Source organism: Drosophila kikkawai, chromosome 2L (genome assembly GCF_030179895.1).
Source record: "Drosophila kikkawai strain 14028-0561.14 chromosome 2L, DkikHiC1v2, whole genome shotgun sequence".
Taxonomy (NCBI): Eukaryota; Metazoa; Arthropoda; class Insecta; order Diptera; family Drosophilidae; genus Drosophila; species Drosophila kikkawai.
Genome location: NC_091728.1, coordinates 20579808 through 20605151, shown reverse-complemented (window position 1 = coordinate 20605151; position 25344 = coordinate 20579808). Strand labels below are relative to the sequence as shown.

Genomic DNA, 25344 nt, shown 5'->3' with positions numbered 1-25344 from the left:
CGGCCCGCATGCCGCTGCTGGTGAAATATTTGCGTTACGGGCCATTGTCATAATGCGATGCCGCCGCCGCCTGCATCTGCCACGGAGTACCGCCGTCTCACCCGTCCACCCGCATCTAATTTGCCGGTCTTTTCGGACCAAGGGCATTCATTTAGTCGTTTATGTGCCTCCCCTCCCCTCTGTTAGTAGTTAGTTATCGGGGAAATTGAAAAACCGCATTGCATGTGTGTCTATCCTAGCCAGCTCCCTTTCCCCTCGCTATTTTCCATTTTTCCAACACCGCTTTCCTTGGGGGCTTTCCCTCTCCCTTCCTTCGCGCACTATCGCACTTCGTTTTCGGATTATTTTTGCATGCCACTGGGCGTGTTAAACATGCATTTTCTGATATACGAGTGTTGATGCAGGCCGATATCCTTGACAGCCGAGGGAACATTTTTATTAGTGTTGGGTCCTTCGAACCCGGCCAGTGTGGGTGGGTGGGGCGTGAAAAAGGGGCGGCGACCGAAAAGTGGCCAAAGTAATTGGTAAATGAAAGGCCATGGAACTCACTATGCTTTTGGGGTTCATTTATGGTTTAACTTTAAAGAGGATGTTGTAGTTTCAGCTTTTAAAAATTAATTTTAAATTTTAGGAATATTTTTACTTGATCTTTCTCGATTTTTCCCGAATTTCCAGCCATCTCTGACTCATCAACCCGGCCTGTTGTCTTTATGCAATCGCAGTAATTAGCCGCCAACGCTGCCACAAATTGTAGTTGCATTGTTTTTATAACGCCTTATGCAACAGCAGATAAAAACAGTGAAAAAACAAGGTACAATAGCTAAACAATAACCAGAAATACCTAAAAACCAAATCATTAACATAGTGTGTGTGTGGGTAATTAAACGAAGAAGCTGTCCAAACACAACAGGTTGCAGGTTGCAGGTTGCAGGTTGCAGGTTGCTAGCTGCTGTCTGCTGTCTGCTGGTTGTTAGTTGCAATTTGTTGCATATGGAAAAATGTTGTCGCTTGTTTTTTTCGTTTTTCTTTTATTTTGCATTTTTGGTGGAAAATTGTCGGGTAACCGCAGGTGGAAATTATTGAGGTATTTGGGATGGCTTATGCAATTACGCTGTGCTGCAGCATGTGAGACATGTTTCATGTTGCCTGTGTGGCATATGGCAAGTTGCTAGTTTGCTGGCTTGTTGGCTTGCTGCTTAGTTGGCCTCGAATGGAATGGGAGTCTTTTTCTGAACCAGAAACCATTCTAAACGGAACCAATAACCAGTCATTGAGCTTGGCTAAAGGAAAATGTGCCACGACACATGGAAAACGCACTAAGGCATTTTTCCTCGCCCCTCCTGAGAATTTTCCAGACGCGACGCACTCGAGCGACGCAAAGAAAGAACGAAGGAAAGAAAGCTGTGAAATGGCCGCCATTGACTGCAGTTTCTACCTCTCTCCCTCTCTCTCTGTTAGCCCCCTTTTTCTAGGCATTTTTTCATGTCTTGGCTCGCCAACTTGGCCAACTTGTCTATTAACGGTAACTAGGTAAATGTTAGAAATTACCGTTAGAAAAATTGCCTCTGCTCTATTGCTATTTGCACACAAAGTAAGCCATTTGTTAGCTTGCACTGAGACAAAAAATGCAGACTTTAGGTTCAAAATAGAACAGAAATAGTTGAACATTTGAAAGTTTAAGCCATATTATATGTGCTTTTTTGGCAATATTTTATTTTTTAAGTTTTTAAATTACATTTCTTTTAATTTATTGTGAGTTTTTATTTTTCAGTGTATTAAAGTAGTGGGAGAAGAATTCCTTTGTCTTCGACTTCTGTGAGTGAGAAAGTGTTGACTTACGTGCCCCAAAAGCAGAGCCCTGAAGTATTTAGCACTTCCACTAACTTAACTGCAATCTGTGAGCACGAGGAATGCTAATTTCACTTACTCCAAAGGGAGGGGGTTCCCTTCTGGCTCATTAAAAGTAATTGCTATTCGTGGTTGCAAAAAAAAAAAAACTCCTGAACTTATAGCTTAAATGAATATTTACTTTTAATTGGTTAAGCTTCATCAATTGTTTTAATTAAATAAGTTTTGAACTTTTTATTAATTAATATGGCAAATATTTCATGAATAAAATTGTGAGTTTATAAAAAATGTTTAAATGGTAATTTTATTTAGAAGAATCTTCTCTTTATAAGAATTTTCAGTTCAAGGCTTTAAATAGTATACAAAAATATTTATAAAATTCTCAAAGTAATTTACAATTTTCTTTAAACATCCAAGAAGCTTAATAACTGTTTCTAAATATTTAAAAAATACCTTAAGCAATTTAAAGTATATTTTTAAATTCCCAGTAGTTTAAATATATTTAATGATTTTCTTCATGGCCTTTTTTTATTTTTCTAGCTGAATTATAATTAAAATATATGCTTTCTGACATCCAAATATAATATAATAATATTATTATATTATAAATAATATTTTTTAAAAATCCCTGATTCATTTAGGGTTATATTTTAATTTTTCAAAAACTTAAAATGAATTTTTTAATTTAAAAATTTCTTTTTGAGTACTTTCCCTAACATTATTATTTTTTCTAAACTGATTCATGACTATAATTCCATGTAGAATTTGAAGAAATAAAAGCAATTTCCTCTCTTTTTTTTCTTAACAAGCTTAAGTTGCCTTTGAGTGACTTTTTGCCATTTGGCCGGAACACATTTCGCCTCTGATAGCTGCTCAATAATTCAGTTGACTTTTGACACCTTTGGTGTGGCTGGCGGCGGATCTGAGACACGCCTCACCTGTGGGAGAAACGCAGACGAGAGCACTCGCAAATGGCCTCATCAAGACGCTCAACGTGTCGCAAATGCGTTGCCGTTGAGTGGCCTCGACACCGCCCGGTGCTGCCGCCCACTGAACAACATCCACCTTGCACCTTCCATCTCTCCCCAAAAAAAAAAAATAAATAAATAAAAAACAGAAACCCGGTGGCAAGTTTTTACTCAGTAACCACCTGAAGCCGGTCTAGACACTTTTGACACAAATGCGGCGGGTGTTAAGAAAAAAAGTCTACAAATGTGTCTCCTCTTCATCTGTCTGCCATTTAATATGGCAAAAAAAAAAAAAGAAACCAAACACACACACACACCTGCAGATATAAACAAAAAAACAGAAAGAAACAGATTGCTAAGCTGCGTAGATTTCCGCGTGGTGTCCTCTGTCTCAGTCTGTCCTGCTCCCCGTTTCCCTTCTCTTGTGCCGTGCCACACCCCTCTACCAATTGCGCCCTCTCACCTGAGCTCACCTGTCTGTCTGCCGTCGACGTCAACATCAGCGCTGGAGGTGCGTGTCTCATTGTCTCCTACACTGTTGAAAAATAATTAGAAAGAACATAGAAAAGTATTTTGTTTAGCGATTTTTTAAACAAAAAATTTTTAATTTAAGTTAATATTTTTTAAAGTTAAAAAAGGTTGTAGTTTTGTGTTTATTAAGATTTTTAAAGGTTATTAAAATGTATTTTTAAGCCGCATATAAAAAATGCTCAAAGAAAGTGGCATCTTCAATTAAATTAATTAGTTAAACCAAATCAATCACTTAAATAATTATTAAGCTTTAAATATTGAGCCATAAATATTCTAAAATTTTTAAATATTGTTTTAAATTTATAAAAACCACACTTTATTTACAAAATATAAATAGTTTATTTAGAAATATAATTGAAAAACGTAATTACTTTTATTTTTGTGAAATCTACATTTTAGCCACAATTTTTTTAATTTTATTTCCAATTAAATCAGACTTGAATATTGTTAAAATATTATTCAGAAAATATTAAACAAAATATATAAAGCTAATTCCTTTGAAAGCTTTTTCTTTAAATGTTAATTTAACCATCACAAATTTAATTAACATTTGACATTCTTTGTGTCCCGTGTAGGTGTGTGTGGGTCCCAGGTGAAATGAGGTGTGTGTGTGTGTGTGTCTATATGAGGTGTTATATATGGGGTCTTCTTAAGGCGGGAAAGAGAGGTGTCTCTGGGAGTACTTGAGACAGTACGAGAGTGCATATTGAGACAGGTGACAACAGTCGCACTTCATTCATTCTGTTGTTGTGACTGCAGCAGCGCCTTTGCCTCTTCCTCTACTTCTGCCACCTGCATCTAACTCTTCGTCGCCATCATCGTCGTCTTCTTCTGGCCCAGGTGTCTCCACTTCTTTTAGCCACATTACCCAACAACAGCACTAACAACTGTTTGTGGTAATTGCTGGCACTGCAGACGCACTAAATCAATTAGAATTCAGCCCACGCACTCGCATTCGCATTCGCATTCACATTTGCAATGGAAATTTCTAAGCACAAAAAGATTGTTCTACTTCTAGTTTATGATAATGGCTGTAAAAACTTGAAAACTTCGCAACTCCATTCAGAGATAGCAATCTCCAGAGGTGGGTGACTGGTGCCAGTGCGAAGTATGTATCTTTCCGCTGCTACCAGGAATTTTCGTAGATAACGAGTACAATCCGCTGTGGGAAAAAATGTGGTAGTTGCAAGCAAACTTACAAATCACTGGCAATTTAAATTTTAATGAGTTGTTTTGTGATTTATATGAACAATTCATTAGCAGAGTGTTGCAACTGTTTAGCTGGAAAAAGAGGCTTTAATTTAATCCAAAAATAAATTAGATCTTCTAAGGAAAGGTATATAAATGTTGGCAATGATTGTCAGTGAAATTACTATTCAAGAAGTTTCTTGGCTAGCTGGAAAAACAAATGTATATTATATATATTTCATATCAAAAAGGAAACTAAGTTAGAAAGTCAGAGCGGAAGGCCTCGGTAGCCATTGCTCTTTAACCTTTGTTAACTTTTTAGTTTTTAACTATTAGTTAGCATTAAATAAATAAATAAAGTTAGAAAGTTTTGCTCTTTTATTAAATGAAAATTTCATTATATCATAAAAGAGATTTTTAAAAACATTCCAATCACTCAAAACCAAAATCTAAATAAAATTTAAAAATAAATCATTGGATTTACATGACGAAACAAGAAAATATTTGTAGTCTCCATCAAAAAGTTATCAGATTTCCATAATCCCCATTGCCTTACCAGATTTTAAATCATTCCTTGGAGTATTATTTGAGTTTATTTTGAGAATTCTTTAATGTTTTTTATCCGGAATCCATTTGGCATTCTGTTTCGCTCAGGAGGAATTTTTATGGAATGTACTTCTTTCACTTTTCTCTGCTGTCTCTCATATTTTGACGATGAGTCTCTCCACATGAAAGTCAATGCTCCCCGAAATGGAAATGATTTTTTGCTGATTTTTACCAGGCAATGGAGAGGTTCAGTGACCCTCACTCTTCAGATATGCAACACCCAACACCTTTGTCAAAAACAAAAATAAATAAAAAAAAAAAAAACAAAAATAAAAGGGTCTTCGGTCAGTTGTCAGTTGGTGGAAGGTGCGATAAATGCGGACAGACGTAACGAGCGAAAGGGCCAAAAAAGAAACCCATTAAAGTAAAGCTGCATTAACAGCTAAATGAAAACACCCAACGAAAGCAGCAGCAACAACAAAGCGCAGGCATCAAATTTCTTTACAGACGGGACAAAAAAAAATAAGTGTGGGTCTAACCCTTGTATACCTAAAAGAGGGAGGTAGAGGTAATAAGGGGGACACCAGAAAAAAATGATTAAAAATCTATTAACCCAAAAAATATGGGAAAATATTATAGAACAAAAGTGTATACATTATTTACCTTTTTCTATAGTTTTTGCTAAAGGATTAACCTCAATTTGTTGTGTGGTTTTAATAGCTGAATTCGTACTTGGGAATTTTAAAGAATTTTTACAAAATCTTCAGAGAACAGAGACCAAGTAAGATCGATTGCGTAGAAGCTGATGATGTCTTTGTCTCTAAGACAACTTCTTGGTATTCTATAATTTTTGAAAATTATTTATAATATTTTTTTATAACATTTACATTTTAAACTTTCTTTTCAAGTGTCTTAAAACGATCCGGGGAATGCCAAATCGAACGATTAAGACACGCTTACGTTTTAATTTTGCCTTTGTTGTTTTGTTCTGCAGTTTCGCCTTTCGTGTTTTGTGTTTTGTGTGTTTTACCCTCACTTTTTATGTCTTTTTTTTTAATTTGTTATTTGCGGGGTTTCATTTAAGTGCCCGCTGCTGTTTGCTGCCTTTTGTTGTGTTTGTTGTTGTTGGCGCTCCTATTAACATTGCTCGACTGTCGTTGCCGTTAGTTTTCACTCTTATCTGTCTTGTTATTCCCTGTTTTTTAGCTTTTTTTTTTAGTTTTACAAATGCATGTGGGTGTTCCCCCAATGGCCGCCCTCATTGCCGCCCCTCTTCCGTCCTTTCCCACACTCTCTTTGTTGTTTAGTTTGTGCCTTTTGTGCAAATATTTCAATTATTTGTCAAATTGACACAATGCGCAATTCTGCAATTCGCAATTGTTCGGCCCGCAACGTGGAGAACAACAACAACAGCAACAAAATTAACAACAACAATTGCCCACAAAACCGGCGATGTTGTCAACAAATTTGAGAGATAATTTCAATTTGATTTATTTTCGCACTAGATTTCATTGAAAACATTTATTTTGTTTAGCATCTTTCATGTTCAGTCACTCGCTTGATATTCCAGAGAATTAAAAATTTGGAACGGAAGTCTTTTAGGCGCGGATATTCGCTCTATAAATATTTTGTTTTATGTGCATTAGATCCCCGAAAACATGTGTTGACATTGCGGGTGGTCTGTGTTGGCTTTTTAACTTAATTTAGCTGAAGATATCAAAGCGAAAAATTTTCGTTTAATAAATAAATTTGAATTGCGAAAGATTTGTTCTAGGCTTTTCTGTCATTTTTCTTGTTATACAAATTTTTATACGCCGTTCTCTGCGATTCTCAAGACGTTTACCTAGGAACTGGCTCTAAATTCGTAATAGTTGATGTTGTTATATTACTTCAATTTTAGTTTCTATCAAAAAATCTTTTAAATACCTGAAAAAAAACGCAATCAACGCCGAATTTCTAGGAATTTTTCGCGATAACCTTGACTTGGCGGGGGCCAGGGTTGCGGCAAAATATTGTGGGTGTCTCTGTTCTGTCTCAGGTCTTATCGTAGCAAAGAAATGATAACGTTTTTGGATTGGTAACCAGAGTGGCGTAGCAGGCCCCAAACAACCTATTAATTTAAGACAAACACCATCGTATGTTCTCTTGCAGATAAACAAAAAGAAAACAATAATTATTAGAGAGCAGCAGAAATGTTGAAGGAGGCCCACTAGGAAAGAGGGGCACATCAGAGTTTTGAATAGCGAAAAATACCATGGTGCGACTGAATGTTGCGGACAACGGCAACTTGAGTAACATCAGCAACGGAAACGTCGTTAGCAGCGTCAACGGGACAACCAGTGGCACCAATAATGCGGGCGGCAGTTGCTCCTCGACGACCTCATCGACGACCAGCCTGAACAGCAATCCGGCCTCGCCCGCCTGCAACATGGTGATGTTGCCGGCGCCACCGCAGCAGCAGCAGCAACACTTGCTGGTGCAGCAGCAGCAGCCACCGCAGCAAGTTCTGCACGTGCAGCAGCAACAGCAGCAGCCACATGCCCCGCAGCAACAGCAGCAGCAGCAACACTCCCCCTCGGACGGGGGCTCCTCTAATTGCTCGCTGCCGGCATCTCCGCCGCTGCTCCAGCAGACTGCAACGCCGCCGCAGGGCGCCCAGATAGTGCCGCCCGTTTGCGCCCTGCACCACCCACAGCAGCAGCTGGCCCTAATGGCGGCCATGCAGCATCATCACCACCTACCGCCGCCGCCCCACGCCCTGCACCATGCCCCGTTGCCACCGCCGCCCAATCTACCGCCTCCTCCGCCCCATGAAAATGGCCATGGCGGAGCAGGTGCTCCATCCCCGAATGGAGGCGGTGGCGGAGGCTCCTCCGCCAGCAGCGTGAGCAGCCTGTCCAGTGGCAGCGGCGGTTCGGGCGGTCAGGGCAACGGCGTTGGTCTGAGTAATGGCACGAATGGAATCGGTCCGCCGCCACCGGTACCACTGGCCCCAGGACAGCTGTATATCCAGTATCCGGGCGAGTTCTATCCGCCGGAGTACTATATAGCACCGCATCCGCACGAGGGAATCTGTCCGCAGCATCCGCATCACCCACATCCGCACCATCATCAGCCCATGTGCGCCATGTCCACGGAATACGGTGAGTCGAGTGTTTATCTTTGGGGTACATATAAAAAGGGATAAATTGAGGATAAAATATATTAAATGTATATCGAAAAAATCGATTTGGTATCGATAATAATTGAAATTGTGTTTATTAAATATTTTAAGAAGAATAATAATTATAAACTTGAATTTAAAAATATCTAATTGGAAAATATAATAAAATACATAGGATCCATTGTTACTTATATTAATCTAAATATCGTAAAAATCGATTTGGTATCGATAATAATTTAAATAATGTTAATATATATTTTTCAAAAAGCATTAATATTTATCAAGTTAAAATTCAAAATATCTAAATGGAAAATATAAAAAATATATAGGATCGCGGGTCTTTAATATAATAATAATATAAAATATCGAAATAAGTATATCGGATTACAAAAATTGTTAACAAAGCAATTTTAGATTATTACAGAGAAAGAATATAGTAAAATATATCATGGTCACTCACTAACAAAATAAAATAAAAAAGAAAAATAACTTTAAATAATGTTAAAGCTTGTGAGAATTTCTCGTCGTCGCAGCTGGAGTGACAGCTAATTACAGCTCAAGTAATCCTTCGGCTAAGTATCTCAATTCGTCAAAAGATACTTTGCTAAGCCTTTGCCACGATGATGCAGTCGCCGAGCTCTTAAGCTGCCAAAAAACTTGGCAAGCGACAAACAAACAAAAATGGGCGAAAAATGAGGAAAACTCGACATCTAAAAATAGAGTAGAGAGCCACAGGCAAGGGCTTAGCCGTCACCACCCCCCTTTCGAGCTCGCACTTTTCTATACCCAGAAAACCACCCAGTTTTGCCCCACATCCCTTGCAGTAAGTTGTATACGTTTGGCATTTAAATCTGCTGAGAGGCAAACCTCAACCTCAGACCAACGTCACCACCATCCCACCCACAAGTCCGCAAAGTCAACAAGTAAACTTTGCATTAGATTTATCTCTCCGGCGTACCATTTCCCCGGTCCCCCTTTTCCATTCCCCTACTGACTGCGCTAGTCATTTAATATCATCAAGCCACAAATTAGCTTGAAATCGCCTTTTTTTCCACTGCTGTGGATGCCTTTCTGCGAGTTTTGCTCCCACTGAATGCACTCGGAATTATTTTGTATTTCCATAACAACAAGAACGCAATCCGGCGGAGAGCAGAGAGTATTTATATTAATAGATATGGCAGCCAGTTTCAGCTTCGACAACGGCTTAGGTTCCAGTTCCCGTTTAGTATAAAGAGTGACCAATCTACGCCCATCTAGGGATTTGCATATGAGCTGCGCTTTAAAACAAAACAAATATTTTGTATACAGGGTGTAGGGGTTTCTATATTCTAACTATTTGGAAAATATTTACAACTAAAATTAACCTTTGAATTTCTAATTTAAAAAGGTTTCTTGATAGTTTACAGTAATTTTTAGTCTCTGGTAAATCCAAATTAACACCCTATATAGGCGAAAGCTTATCTAAACAGCAAGCAATTCGCATTTGTGTTTTGGCATTAGCATGATACTTTCAATGCGCACACATACCCACACCCACACACACACCGAAATTGACCATAGAGTAGAAGCCAGTCCGACTGGAACTTGGCTTTGGCCATGGCTCTTTGGCTCTTTGGCTCTGACCAAGCCCCAAAGACTTGACAGCTTCGTCCAGAGTCCAGAGGAATGGGAAAGAAATCAGAAATGTGTCACCCCGATAAATAGAAGGAGGAAGGAGGGTTTGGGGTATTGGCCAGAGACAGCAGACTGACTCTGTCTCGGACTTGGAGTGTTGGCAAAATATATATAATTGAATTTGATCAAGTTTTGCCGCAACCCAGAAACCCCAATAACCAGCATTTTCAATTTATCAATGTCATTAACCCTAATTGTGGTTTCTGAGAGGGAGAACAGAGGCCGCCCATTGATTGACTGGCAAATTTGAAACTTGAGATGGCATCACAGAAAGAGAGAGAGGGGGACTTTTCAATTTTGGTTTCTTTTTTGATTGTTTTCTGGCGCATTTTCTAATTCAATTCCCCGACTTACAGACTTATGTACACTAGACTGTGTGTGCTAATTGAATTTGCATGTGAGGCTGGCAGTTATCCACACACCAACCGCACACTCTTAACCCACTGAGGCCGGGGAACTCTGTGTCACTTAGTTTGATGTCAACATCGAGGGAGCCTAAAGTGCCAGCGAGCTGGGAGTCTTCTCTCCACTAAGTTGCACATAATTTACAATTACTGGGAAGTGTAAATGGCTTTTGCTACCTCCCTCTATCAGGATCTCTCTCTCTTGGTTCCGCTCCTGGCAGCTTCCTTTGCTCATTTGGCAAAAGCCTGCACAGGGGGAAATAATTGCCACCTCGAATAAAAACAGAAAATCATAATTTAAGACATTCTCTTTACACTGTGAATGTTTGCTAGCTCTAATTATTATTTAATTTATATATTTTTTAGTTTATATACTCGACTATAAAGCCAGAAAATATCGTTATTCTGATTGGTCACCAAATTCGTACTTGGGAATTCTAAAGCACACTTTTTACAGCAATTACCAGAGATGAGAGTATCAAAATATTAAGCATGCAAAGGCAATTCTAATCATTTTTATTTTAAAAACAAATCAAGATTTCTGCTTACAAAATCTCTTTTTTAAATTATCAATTTAAAATATTTCTTACAGTGATATTTGTGCCTGCTTTTGCCTTTTCCCTGAACTCCAATCGACTTTGCTCTGCTTTGGTTTGGCCTGGCCTGGCCTGATTGTTGTTAATCGAATAAACTTGCAGAGGAAATGGGCTCTGAGTGCGTGCTGGGCCTTAGTCTAAGACACAGCTCCAAGCCAGCCGCCCCAGGCCTCCCACCCACAGAATCGCACTTCCATGCCATATTCCTACCGCTCTCACCCCCCGCCTCTCGCCATTTTCCCCACAGTGTGTTCTAATGGAATTTGCGCCCGGGTCGACATCAACTTTACTATATTGATATGGATGCTGAGCATGTTATAATTATAAGAATGCTGAGCATGCTCTTGTTCCTGCCTCCCACACCCGACTTTAGTTGTGCAAAAAAAAAAAAAAAAAAAAAGAGGAAAATATTTAGCTGAATAGTGTAGATATGGAAGTATTTCCTGGGGCTTCCGAATAGTTTGGCCAGGCGCTAAAGGGATGGGAGGGCTGCGGTCACCCTCATGGTGTTGATTGCCGGGCAACGAGAGTCCAGCAGCTCTCTAATCAACATAATTCCTATTATTTTATATGCCCACACCCCGGATTTCTGGGGCGGTCAGCTTAAATGAGCACAGAACAAATAAGATCCAGAAAAAAAATATAAATAAATAAATTATACATGTATAAAAGTAGAAATGAATTGGAATTGAGGGCTGATAAAAGGCACGTGGCTGAAGGACGTGGTTTAAGAAAGTTAAATTCGACTTGACTTACCTACTTTTGTCTTTCGGAACTAAGAGTAATTGTTAATTAATTAATATTAAAAGCTAGAAGAACGTTTTTATAGTTTTAAGAGATATTTTAGGGGTTGTTTTACTTTAAATATAATTTTATTAAAATCCTCCTTGATTTTTTTAGAGAATATTCTCCTTTTTATGGCCAGCACATGTCTTTAAATGATTTCTCAAAAAATCTTTCCATTAATACAAGAAACGTAAACATCTTAAATCTTAGAAGAGGGAACCCCCAAAGAACCAAAAAAAAAAACTCGTGGGAAAATTAAGAGCAAATAAAAGAAGGCAAAGGCAGGCAATCTGAGTGTAATATCGACACTTGCCCACAGATCACAATCAGGGGATAATAATAAATAGAAGCAAGAGAGGGTGATAATCTCTGGGGGAGTGGGATAAGGCAATATCTAGCCATAATTATACAGTCCCCGGAACCCGCGACATCCGACACCCGACACTCAACTTGACTTTCTGATATTCTTTTGCCCATTTTTCGGTTAATCTCTTTGGTAATAATTTTTAATTAACCCGCACATCGAACGCCCTCAGCTTATTAAGACTTATTATATTAAGAGGGCGGCCAGCGGCTGTGAACTTTGCACTTTTGAACTTTTCGCCAGAGCCATTTAATGCTTAACAGATGCCAGTTTACGTCTTGTTCCGTTCTGCTCATTTAATTGAGCAAAAGTTATATATATATATATATAAATTTCCTACACTGAAAGTAATACAATCTGCAGTGAAATCCGAGTAGCACTGGCACCTGCTAAAAAGAAAGAAAAATCTCGAATAAAAGCCGGGTAGGAAAACTGTGTCACAAAGTAATACAAATGAAGTAAATGCCTGGAAGCAGGACACAAAGGAGACTTGGACTTGTGCAAACATCGTTGCGTTTGTTCTGCTGATAGAATCCACAAATGATTGTTACTTATTATTCGCACATAAAACGCTTTTCCTCCTTCCTTCCCCCCTCTTTTTTGGATTTTCCGCATCCCACAATTGTTCAGTGGGGCATAAACAAACATTTCCATTTTGCAAGTGGATAGGACATTGTCGGATCTGTGATGTCATATTACAAGCTCTTAACTGTAAGGGAGCCAGCCTTTGAACCCGTTTCGAGGGAAAATTCCTGTGGGTCATAAAAAGAAAAGTGCATAAAATGTCTTTGCCAGTGGCTGTCCAACTGTAGGCAGTCAGCCAGCCAGGCGACAGGTAGAAAAAGCTAAAAAAAAAAAAAATAAAAATAAAAAGAAGAAGCTTTTTCCAGTTGCGAAATAAATGGCAGCTGCTCGGTGGCAGCCCAACCCCTCCTCTGTCCCTCCTTTAACCCTACATAAACTTGTCCATTTTTACGAGCCGCTTTGGCGGCACAGATTTATTGGCTTCCTCGCTTTGCTCGATTTTATTGTTGGTTGGCCCCACGGAATATAGCCCATTGCATTTGCATATACCTCTGTTGGAGGCTCCCTCCTCCTCCCCCCAAAACTTTGCCTCGTTGATTTTTATGCCAAATTCGAAGGTTAGCCAAAAATTCACATTCACATTCGGCGATTCTTGTGCTCCTTCCTGAATAGTTCGCTCAACTTCACATCAAGTTTCAAGTCGATTCGAGTTTTGTATGCCTCACTTTCAAGTGGAGCATCGAATGGTGCTCGGTTTTTTTCTGAAGAGGATTTCCTTGGGAAGATTTCCGAGAGGAGAGAGAGAGCTTAATGACAGAGACGACGATGCTGTCAAATGTCTAGATGACAAATTGCTTTCGGGAAAACTTTGGAGGGGTTAAGGAATGGAGACATGAGGCGGCATAAATTTTTGGTGAGCATATTTTGCCACTGACAGCGCATATATATTTCCCTGCCCTCAAAAATTCATATTTTAACTTTTAGTTTTGTTTTTTTTTTTTTTTGTCACAAAAGTGATGAACTCGAACTGTCAACGCCCTGACGACAGGCGACAATTGACTCTCTTGGGTGACCCATATTTTTCGAACGAGCTTTTATTTATTTACTTTCCGCTTTCCTTTTCCCTTTCCTTTAGCTTAATTAATTTTTTTTCGGTATCTGCTGGAACATTTGTTTGTTTTTATCTGAAAATTCACTACTACTCCTTTACTCTTTAGCGGTATCAATGTCAGTTTATCACCGGCTTAATGGGATTCCCCTGGAATAGCCTCTCTTCCGCCGCCCTCCCTTAGAATTTCCGCTTGCCTGCATTTGGTTTCCTCATTTAATATAATTTGTTGCAAGTTTTGCGGCATGTGCATCAGACTGCTGCACTAATTGAAACGTAATTATATCATTTGGGCACGAGCTGCTCAGTGTGCTAGTTCGTCAGTCAGTCAGTCAGTCAGTCAGTCAGTCAGTCAGTCAGTCAGTCAGTCAGTCAGTCAGTCTGTCAGTCACTCAGTCTGCTCTTCCCCCAATCACTCAGCTTCAGTCAGCTTCAGTTTCTCACCCACAACCAGCCACTAATTGCAATTTGCACAGTTTGAGCGGCTTCCAGTTTGGGAATATCGTGTGTGTGGCTCAAAACTTATATCACTAATGCCTCTCCTTGATGAGCTTTATGACGTAGCAGCTATATAACTGGAGTTTTAGTTGGTTATATTAGATTTGAAGCTTCGCAAAGCCAAGTTTAAGGGGGAACTTATTTCAAAACAAGCCACAAATGGGTTGATGTGTATTTTGTGTTACGAAATTGTTTCCAAGTTCAACAGAGATATATATTTAAATGAGCTTGTAGTTTGGTTTTTCATTTATTTAGTTGTATAAATATTTTAGATATTTTTAAATAAATTTAATGGGTTAATTAGAGACTTATTACTTAGGTTGAAAGTATATTTTTAGGCTAAGGTTTGGCATGTAATACTTATATCTTGAGATCAATGTTTGGCATATTATAAAAAGATGTTTCATAAATTTCTTATAAACATTTGTTTATTGACCATTCAACTTCATTTCATTTTCTTTATTATTCTGCAAATTCTATTTTATTATATTTTCTGTATAAAATTTCATAACTTTCTTTTTTTTTTACTGACTCCTGACTTAATTAATATAAATCAAACTTTAATTTCGCCTTAACTTAAATAGATTTATAAAGCTGTTTGAAGCCAAAAGTTATTCATATAAATAAATTACAAACTCAAAAGACCTACATTTTGCAAATATCCAGCCATAACCAACCATCTTTGGCCATCTTTCCATGACAATTGTTCGAAAAGCGGAAAAGTCTCTTTTTTTTCTTCTTTATTTTTCTCGCTCACAGCCAGAAAAAATGTATTTTCCATTTTGATCCGCATTTTTATGCAACTCTCATCAAACGGAAGTTGTTTCCCGATTTTCTTTTATATATGCACATATTTTCTTGCTTTTTTTTGTATTTTTTGTGTGCAATTTTACTCATTGGGTTTTGCCAAAAAGGAGCGAAATTTATTCGTTTGCATTTGGCGGACTTAAAGTGTGTGTTGTTCGGTGCGTGTGCGTGTGCGTGTACGCTTGTGCGTGGGTATAAATCTGCCAGCATATAGATATTTTTTGGCAATTTAATTGAAATGTCAGGCACGTGGTCAGGAGGTGAGTTTGGAGTTTGAGCCTCGAGTTGGTCCGCTGCCTCTAATCCCGTCGAGCTCTTGTGGTTGTCGCACATTTCCGGCTTAAAGTGGCCGTCGTTGTTGATGTTGCTGGTGTCGTTGTTGATGTTCGCTGCTGTTGTAGTCTGCCACTTCCGTTTGCGACGCGTACACGTAATTGATTTTCCCGCCCCGCCTCCCTTTCCCCTCTGCAACGATTGGTATTCAAGCGCAAAATCTCTGCTCGCCACACACACACGTGGCAAAAACACAAACAAAGAAAACCATCTAAAAAAAAAAGAGGAAAAATCAAATCAAAAAACGGGGAAAAAAACCGACAGCTGAATTTTTTTTGTGTGAAATGAGAATTTCACTTGATTTGATTGGGTTAGTGCAAAAAAGCACAGGAAACAAGATCTAAATGGAAATTAATATTAAATAAAACAAAATAAAAAATTCATTTGTATTTTAATTTATAATTTGAACTAAAAAGTATACTATAAATCCTTAAAAAGCTCTGTTATTCAAGGCAATTTCTCCCCGTGTACTTGTGCACGGCCACGTTTATTATTATTATTTTTTGTATTTTTTGGCAAATCCAACGGTAAATGTGACCCTGAACTTTGTGTGTGCCACATGTATCAGCAAACAAAATGTATAACAAACAATGAACAAATCTCTAACAATAAATTGCACACACAATTCCAATTGTGATTTCATAAAGCTCTCAGCCTCAGCCTCAGCTTCAATTCAGTTATTTTTAAATATATTTTACTTTTTTCTTTTCCTTTTCCTAATTAAAGTCCCAGCACTTAAGCCGATTCCCATTTCGGCTTGGACATTTGCATGGCCAACAGGCCAAGTCTATTAACGCTTAATTTATAGCCGGCATTTCAATTGAGCTCAAAAAAAAATATAAGGGAGATTCTCTTTCACAGATATATCTCGCTTTATACCTTTGGGGCCCTCTCGTATTTTTCAGGCGTATGTAAGCCGCTGTAAGCCGCAGTATTGGCCAAATAATCACTGGGTTACCAAATAAATTGGAGAGAAAGAAAAAAAAGGAAAACAATTTCGCATAAATTTCTTCCAAGTCGGCAGAGAGAGTGGAGAAATTGCCTTTAAATTGCTTGAAAATGTTTTCTTAATACATTGCGCAACTTCGTATTGAAATCAGGGCGTGGCAGCCAGCACCCACGAAAAAAAAGCCACACAAAATCAACGCACACCCTCAAAAATAAGTAGAAAAACTAAACGAAATAATGCAGGGATGACAAAATAACTTAAAGCAGCAATAAATTTTCTAGCTCAAGGACATGCTTAAGCCAATCCCTGTTCATGTTCAGGAAAAATTCTCGAAAGGAGCGGCAAGCGGGGAAAACTGTCAACACGTTTTGGCCATTTCTGTGTACGTTTCGTTAGCCTCAACCAAAAAGTGAGCCAGAAAAAAAGAAAAACAAACAAATGGAAAATTTAAAAGTCAAGAAATATTTTTTGGTTATGAAAATCAGGCAGTTTTTGTCTGAAATTTTTAAATAAAAGGGTTGTGGGTGGCAAAACTTATTTATGAGTGTAGTTTTGGTGAATGGTGGTAATTTTTTAACTTCCATAACTAGCACAGATTTATGACAGTTTAAGTTTCTTTTTCTTAACAATTAAGGAAACATTTTTCTTTTATAAAGTTTTTAAATTTTGTTCTTGAAACTTTTTATGAAATTGATTTTTTATTATTGAAAGAAGAGCTCTTCAAATTAATTAAATGCTCATTAAAATATTGTTTTAAATATTATTTTCGGGAAGCCTTTAAAAGTACCTTTTGAAAACTTATATTTTCCTTATAAACCCTCTTTATTTTATACTACTTATAATTTATCTCTCAAAATGTATGCTTTTACAAAGTTTAGACAACGCCGCCTTTAACTTTATCCTGGAATATTTATTTCTTTATATGCTTTTTAGAAAATGTATTTTACGAGTCTCTCCTTAGGACCCAAAGCATCCTTCTCGGTGCCTTTGCCACTCTTGTAACTCATTTTATATCTCCTGCTATATATATTTTGCTCAGCCATATATCTTCATATCTGGCTCTCTATCTCGGTGCCCTGTCGCCCCACTCCCATGCCATTCCGACTGCCGTGTCCTTGTTTTGTGGCCGCCTTCTTCTTGTTTGTTTGCCTTGCGTGTCCTTCGGTGGCGTATGCGTAATATGTTTTTGTTTGCCACAGGCTCGAGGCTCGAAAGTCACGCCAGACACACGCCAGACAATACATGAGCCGCGTGTATATACAGATTTACATATATATATATGTATATGTTTATTCTTATATACCCACAGATTTATATAGATATATTTTCATATAGTACGTATTATGTGCGTGTTGACCTTGCGAGTGGCCAGCGGCTATTGAGTGTCTCCTCAGACGCCTGTGTCTCACAACAACAAAAAAGTCTTTTAATTGCTTTTTAATGAGTTGCTGCCTGTCACTCCACTGCAACAAAAAAACAAAAAAAAAAAGTGGGAGGCTACAGTTTATGAAGGGGGCGTGGCCAAATGCCGCCCGCCCGCCGTCGTCGTCGTCGCTGTCGTGGCTGTCTTCAGCCATAAAAGTTGCAAAATATATATGCATCGAACAATATCGGTGGACAAGCATTAAAACTGTGCAGGGAACATAAATTATGAAAATTGAGGAAGGCCCCAAACGTGCACTGGGGGAAAAAGCGATGATAAGATAAGATGGAGATAAAATGCAGATAAGTTGCAGATAAGATTGTGATAAAGCCAAGTAAAAAGGGGGAACCCCAAGTTAATTTCAGATAAAAATTACACAAAACTTTGGCTGCTTAAACACTAATTAATAAAGCTTAATTTAGTTGACAACTTTAATTTTTAAATAATACTAAAATTGAAACAAAGGGAAATAAAGGTCACTGAAAGTTTTTTTTTTATTTTTATAATTCAATATTATTTTTCTTTTTATCATTAGTGAATTATTATTTATTTTATTCTTTTATTATTATTTGTATAAATAATTAGAATCTATTTAAAATCTATTTTATAATAAGAAAATATTTAATCTGTTACAAAAAACTTGTTCTGAATTTTAATTAATTGAAGGGACTCTACATCATTTCGCCAAACGACTACTTATGTGTCATTTTAATCTTATTAATTTATTAAAATACATTTTAGTACCATTTACTGCTACCTATTAACCTATTATTAACAATAAATTAATATTTAATATTTAAACTAATTAAAGCATCAAGTAACATAAACTTAAGGTAGCATTTAATACCATAAACAATTATATATTGAGAAAATCTATACTTCTATGTATTATAAACTTTCTTTAAAAGGGATTTTTACAATTATAATTAATAAATAATTGTAAAAATCCCTTTTCCAAAATATCTTTTCACCCCTTTAATATTTCATTTGATTTGCTTAATTTCTTCCAGTACTATGTGTGTCTTTTGTAAGCATTTTTATTTATATCGTCGCATTTTTCTTTTGCCCTAATGAAAAAAATTGCAGAGGCAGCTTTCATTTGATTTGTATTGCTTTTGTTGCAGTTCAGCGGGTTGTTTGCAGTTGTAGTAGTATTTCTCTTATTTTTTTTTATTATTATTTTTTTTTTTTGTTGCAGTCGTTGCTGTTGCATTTATTGTTGTTGGCCAGGGCCACTTATGGACGGCAAAAGCTTCTAGCAAATGGGTTCAACGAACGACAAATGCAGCTAAAAGGAAAGCAGTAGAGCGGGGGGAGGAGAGGGGTATAACCTAGAGGACAGCACCCAAAAAAGAACAAAAAAAATAGCAAAAAAACGCCAAGCGAAAACCGAAAGGGAGAAGGGCAAAGAAGCAAATGCAAAAAATTGGCATCAAACAACAGAAACTTACATTTGGTTGGGAAAAATTGTGGCGGTGAGGAAGAGGGGGCACACATGCAATGCGCATTAAAATTGTAACTGTAACGTTTCCATCTCTATCTATCTCCGTCTGGTCCTCTGGCCCCAAGGCCCACTTCAGCCGCCCAACTCCCCGCATTTTCCACCGTTTTAAACCCCTCTCCATCCACCCCCTTTGGCCATTCTTCTGCCATTTCCATCTCTGGGCAAGTTAAGTGCCATTCATGTGATTCCCCTCCTTTTTATCTGCTCTCCTTTTGGATCCTAACTTTTTTTCTCCGACTGTTGATTTTTGTCCTATTCCTTTTTGTTTCGACGGTTTTATTATTGTTTTTTTTTTTTGTGTTCCATCTTTTTCTTTGTACTCCTTTTCGAGCGCTTCATTTATTAAAAGTATATTTTATTTGCAGAAAGATGAACTCTGCGTTTCATAACTGTAGGTCAAGGTGCAAGAATGTCACAATTATTAAAAGAAAAAATTAATTAAAGGTTTACTAAGATATTTTTATCATTACAAAGATTTCTGTTGATTAAGGTTATTTAATAATATTTTTAATATTTGTTTAAACTTGAAGTTAGCCATTATTTATCTTATCGATATTACCTTAAATATCTGTAAGTACTTCCCAGAACTTTTTTATCTTAATAAGGCACTGTGTAAATCTCATAAATAACACTTTACTTATCACGAATTGACATAAACTTAACCACCGCATTAAAGCCCTGACCAGCACCTTGTTCTCTCTGTTAAATATTCGATATCTGTGACCGTGTCGTATATTTTGCTTTTATATTGATTCCAATATCGTTTGTTGTATTTCCCATAAAAATTCCCCCCTTTGCTGGGTTTTATTGCTGCTTGTTTTGGGCACGTTATGATTGTTGTAATTGCCATTGCCACCCCCAAAAAGAGAGAAAAAATAAATTGGGAGTTCGATTCCTTTTGATTCCGACCGATTGGATGCCATTCTAGGCCAAATAAATTGACAAACAGTTTCGGTTACCAATTTTTTTCACTGGCCTTTTCTCTCTCTCTGTCTATTTCTCTCTTTCTGGCCTTTTGTCCGCTGGCCATTTGTGTGACTTTTGCGGTCGAAAGGGGATTTTAGTGGTTAATGTGCTTGGCTGGTGGCCGGTGGCACTGGGGGGTCAATTGTTGTGCTGTGGAAAGGGGTAAAAGGTCAACCAAGTGGACCACGACGACAACAATGACGACGACGATGCCACTGGCCACTGTCCACTGGTCAAGCTTGTTAAGTGAACCAATTTGTTTCAAGATAAATATCCAAGTATTTTTTTATGATGCCAACCCACCCCTCCACCTCCTTCTGCTGCTGCTCCTGCTGGGGAATGTGAAAGGTTTTTACAAAATGATAATATTGTAATGGAGACTTGGGGCTACTGCAACTTGGTCATAACAGAAATTGGACAGAAAAAAGGCATTTTGATAAGCCTATTCCAAGAAAGGAATTGTAAAATCTGAAATAATTAATGAAAAATCACAAAAACATGTTGTAAAGCTTTATGATAGCTTAAAACTTAATTAGAAACAAGTGAAATTGTTGTTTAAAAATTCGTAAAATAAGCTTTCTACCTAAACTCAATATATATTATAAATATTGCCAAATAAAGGTATCAATGTTACCTTATCTCTTGTAGACTCTTTAAAACAAACTTTAATGATATTAATTTTAATGATAATTATAAAACAAATAACAAACACTCCCTTGGCATATTTTCTTACAACTTTAATGATGTTTTTTCTATGAATTTTCTTGCAATTATGAAACTCATTTAGCAGCCACACGTGCAGATCATTAAATTAATTTGGGATCATAAGTTTTTTTTTTTTTGTGGCTCCCCTAAGTGCTTGCCTCCATAAAAAAAAGAAACTAAATTATTACCAAAGCAGATAAAACAGAATTTCATGGCAAAGGATTTATTGTACAAATATTGTAATATTTATGGCAGATATACTTTGATGTGTATGTAGTCATAAAAAAAAGACTGTGTCAGTTTCCCAGAAAATATCTCTGGCACTTACCAAAAAAAATATAATAATAATAATAATAATAATAAAAACAAGGCGAAAAAATCAAACAAATGAAGACACAAAAACTCTGCCACATAAAACCAAAAGGCTGCAAAAAGAAGCCGCAAAATGTGTGTCGTGGCTCGTCATAATAATGCATATACACACACTTACACACACAAGTATTTGTACAGCCAGCGACATGGCCTTAAATCCATATGCTGTCCCCAAAAGCATAATAATTTTGTTTATATATTAAATTTTGTCGCTGGAAAACAACAAAACTGTTTTTGCTTTTCTCTTCAATGATTTCTAGTCCCAAAAAATTAAAAGTCTGCTCTCACCCCTTTCGTGATTTCCATGAAATTTCAATGAAATTTTATTATTTTTCGGCGCACATGCGGAACATGCACCGACCACGCATCGAATAATCGCTGGAAAAACTAAATTATGCAATTAATTTCGGCCAGCCCCAGACTCATTAGCCGAGTAAGCCAAAAGGCCAGCCAATTTCACACTAATATAATCTATATTATTTAATTTTCAATGTAAAAGGGTTCCTTTTGGCCAAGGGATGTCATACAGTGATGCATTAAATTAACAAATAATTTAAATAAATACATTTAGTATGCAAGGACGAATTGAAACCCCGTCTCCCCTGTTGATTTTGCGGTTCAGAAATGTTTTTTTAAATATTTTCCTCTGGGCATTTACGATTTTCACTGCTGGTAATTGTATTTTCATTTCGTGAGGCCTTTTGTCAAGGTTTATAATGAATCTAAAGTGATATGAAATAATATAAAATTACAAAAAAATATGGTATTTTTTCCCAGAAACTTCTGTCTTTTTCTCTTCAAGTACACGTAGCTTGTAAATTAATTACTCTTGAGTTTTTAAGGGGGGAAATACAAAATGTAATCCATTCAAATTCGCTTGAAGTGTATTCAACAGATGTTGTTGCTGTTGTCGGGTAATTAATAATGCGGCTTTTTGCGTCTGTGTTTGCATTTCGGGCAAAACATGCGCCACACGGAACGTGCTGGCGAAATGGGAAACACATTTTAAAATGTGCAATATTAAAAATATGGCCACAAAATATACATACGGATATATATGCACACACAGCCCAGGGATGTCTATGAATTAATAATCCGTATATCGGTGGCCACTTTAAGCTCTTTAAGCTGTGTAAATATTTTGACAAACTCACTAATTTATGCATTTTCCTTCATTTGTTTTCATTGCAGGTAAGCCACAATCAAAGATGATTACGTATACGCACTGTTGCGGTGGGAAGTGTAAGTGCAAGTAACGAATTCTTCTTACATTTCAATTTCAATTAAGACCCAAGAGGATTCAAGGATTATGTTTGTTTGTGTGCAACTGACCGTGCAACAAGGTCAGACGTAAAAGTTTCAGTTTTATTTGCTCGTCTCCTGTTTTTTTTTATTTTTTGCCTGCCTTTGGCAGTTATGCAATCCCAGCGAGAATTCCTCCCTCACGCCTCACAGGAAGTCCATCTCTCCTTCTATCTCCCTGGGGTCTTGGCAAGCAATACCATATCCTGCAGTGGCCACGCCCCCTCCCAACCCTCAGCATCCGCCCCCCCTTTAGCTGGCCTTTTTATGGCCACGTGCGAAAATGCGGCAAAAGTTTTACGAGGTCAGGGTGAAGATGCTGCTCCTCCACTCGGTTGAAGATGCTGCTTCTGCTGCTGCTACTGCTGATGATGATGATGATGATGTCACTTCAGTGAAATAATTTGATTCAAGAAAATAAAGACGAATGGGTTGGCGGAAATATGTCGGCAAAAAATTAGCATACAGAGAAAAAAAGTGAGAATGAAATTAGGCCAGAAATTAGGTAGTCTTTAGGAAGAAAAATCTCTTAAAAAAGGAATGTAAGAATATATAAGAAGACTTCTTTATACTTATATGTCTTGCCTTACTCAGGAATTTGTTTTTTATATAATGAAGTAGTTTTCTCAAGCCTTTTATTAATAATTAACAAAATTTTTGATCAAAATTTTCCGAGTATTTTTCTTTTGTTTGAATTAACTCTACAAAACTGCCAGCTTACAAACCTCTTTCAAGTACTTTGGCACTTGTTGCCGCCTTAAAAGAAATCTCTTTTTCAATCCGCTTGCAAAGGGAGCCAAAATCCGAGACGGCGTCAACAACTTTGGCAGGGCCACGCCCTAACCATTTTCCCCAAACGCCCTTGAGTGGCATGCAAAGTGCACAGGTCTCGGGGGGGATTGTGCCTGTCCAATTGTGATTTCGAGTTTCAGAGTTTTATGCATATAAGTAGGAGTATATCTGGAGCTCCCAGATGGAGCAAATTCGATGTCTCACATGTCTGCTGGCCACGCTCACTTCAATTCAATTAAAAGCCGGCACACGCCGCACCCAAAAAGCAAGACAGCCAGAAAAAAAATACAGAGAAGTTCGATAAATTAGAGGGGAGTCTTTCGAAGGCTTTGTATGCTCTTTAAAAAGTATATTAAATTAAAATTAAATATTTATAAAATTTATTTAATTATTAAATCATTTAAAAATGATTAAAGTCACACCATATTTGTGCTGTTTTCTCAAATAATTCGCCACAGCTTCTCTGCAATTTCTTCCAAGCAATTAAATTCCTTGAATATTGCTGTATTTATTATTGTTAACAATTTTGATCGGCAATCTATTTGCAAATTTGTGCAACATTTTCCAGCCCAGCAGGGGCAGGGCCATCTACAGAGTCTGAGTCTGGGGCTGAATGTCGTGTCAGCGAACCCCACAAAAAATCTGATTAAACTCGAACTGAAATTCAGCGAATCGTTATGCGATATCATTCAATTTTTTTGTTTTGTGTTCCACCCTTTGTTGATTTTTTATCCGTTTTCTGTTTTTTATTTTAGCGCAGAGCAAACTTCAATTGATATTTGTTATTATTTTTGTTTTGTGTGCCGTTCGGTCTGATTTCTGTTATTTGTTGGTTTTCACAAAACTCTTTGGCATTTTTTTTTATTGGGTGTGTGTGTTTGACTTACTTATTTGGCGAGGCTTGGAGCGGGGAAATGTGGGAGTGGCACTGCAGCACTTGCCACGAATTATCCAATGGCCGGAGCCAGGTTGCCATTCACTTTTCCACATTAACTTCAAGTTTTTGCTGCTGGGAATGGGAAAAATGTGGAAAAGGGAATAAAAAGCGAGAGACTGGAACGGCGACGGTCACTTGAGGTTTTTCCCCGTCACTCGCTCCCTCAACCGCTTTTCATTTGTACCCCAGGCAGTGCACTTTCCTCCTGCTCATTTCTTTTTGTCTGAGGCACTTTTTTCTCTTTTTGTTTTCTGCAAATTTGCCTTTGATGAGTCACAAAATGCCGCTGCATAGGGGTGTAGGTGGAGAGAAATCCCCTTTACATTGCACCCGCGCTTTTCCCGCCCCCACTTTCTCTTTCGACTTGTGTTCTATTTGCACAACTAAGCAGCAATTAACGCTAATTATGAAATTTTCTTTTTAACTCGACCTGCAATTGTGTCTGAAAAATAACGAGGGTCGTCACGGTTATGGAAAAGGGGTGAAAAGTGCAGCGTTTGATAAAGATTTTAAAATTTAAATTAAAGAAATTAGGTAACTTAAATATTAAAACATTTTCTTAGCTAAATTAATAATATTTTAAAATAAATTTCAAACAGAAACACGAATTATTAAACCTTAAAATCTTCAATTACCTAACATCTTTTACATTTGAATTGCCTTTGACTTATTTAATAGCTAAGCTTCTGTAGTTAAATTTCCAATTAATAATCTGAGCTTAAATTGAATGCCCTTTCTACTCTAAAACCCCTTCAGGCAATTGCAACTTAAACACTTACCTGGAATAATATCAATAAGCCGGAGATGTTAATAATTTAGCATATTCAATGGGCTTCTCACATGTTTTGATTATGCAAATATTTGTGGCATTTTCCCAGGGAAACTCCTGGACTAGCCCAAGGCTATTTAAAGCTGATAAATTTCTCTCCCCGTAGGGATTCTGTTTTTCCAACAAATTTCTTATCAATTAAACTGAAAGTTTCAGCTTTGCAAGCGGAAGCAAAAGATACACACTTACGTAGATACGAAGATACGCAGCTGCCAAGATAGAAAAA

General features: G+C 37.4%; 1 protein-coding gene across 3 annotated transcripts in view; it reads left to right on the top strand.

Moving 5' to 3' along the window:
* mtgo (miles to go) overlaps positions 1-25344 on the top strand; it is a 144040-nt gene that overhangs the window by 84967 nt on the left and 33729 nt on the right. Inside the window, exon 3 of one of the 3 annotated variants that reach the window (XM_017163694.3) lies at positions 7233-8224. The exons of the other annotated variants lie outside the window; for them this stretch is intronic. Within the exon in view, the coding sequence (XP_017019183.1) occupies positions 7336-8224 (889 nt within the window). The 5' untranslated portion in view covers positions 7233-7335. The remainder of the gene's footprint in view (positions 1-7232; positions 8225-25344) is intronic. 3 annotated transcript variants of the gene reach the window in all.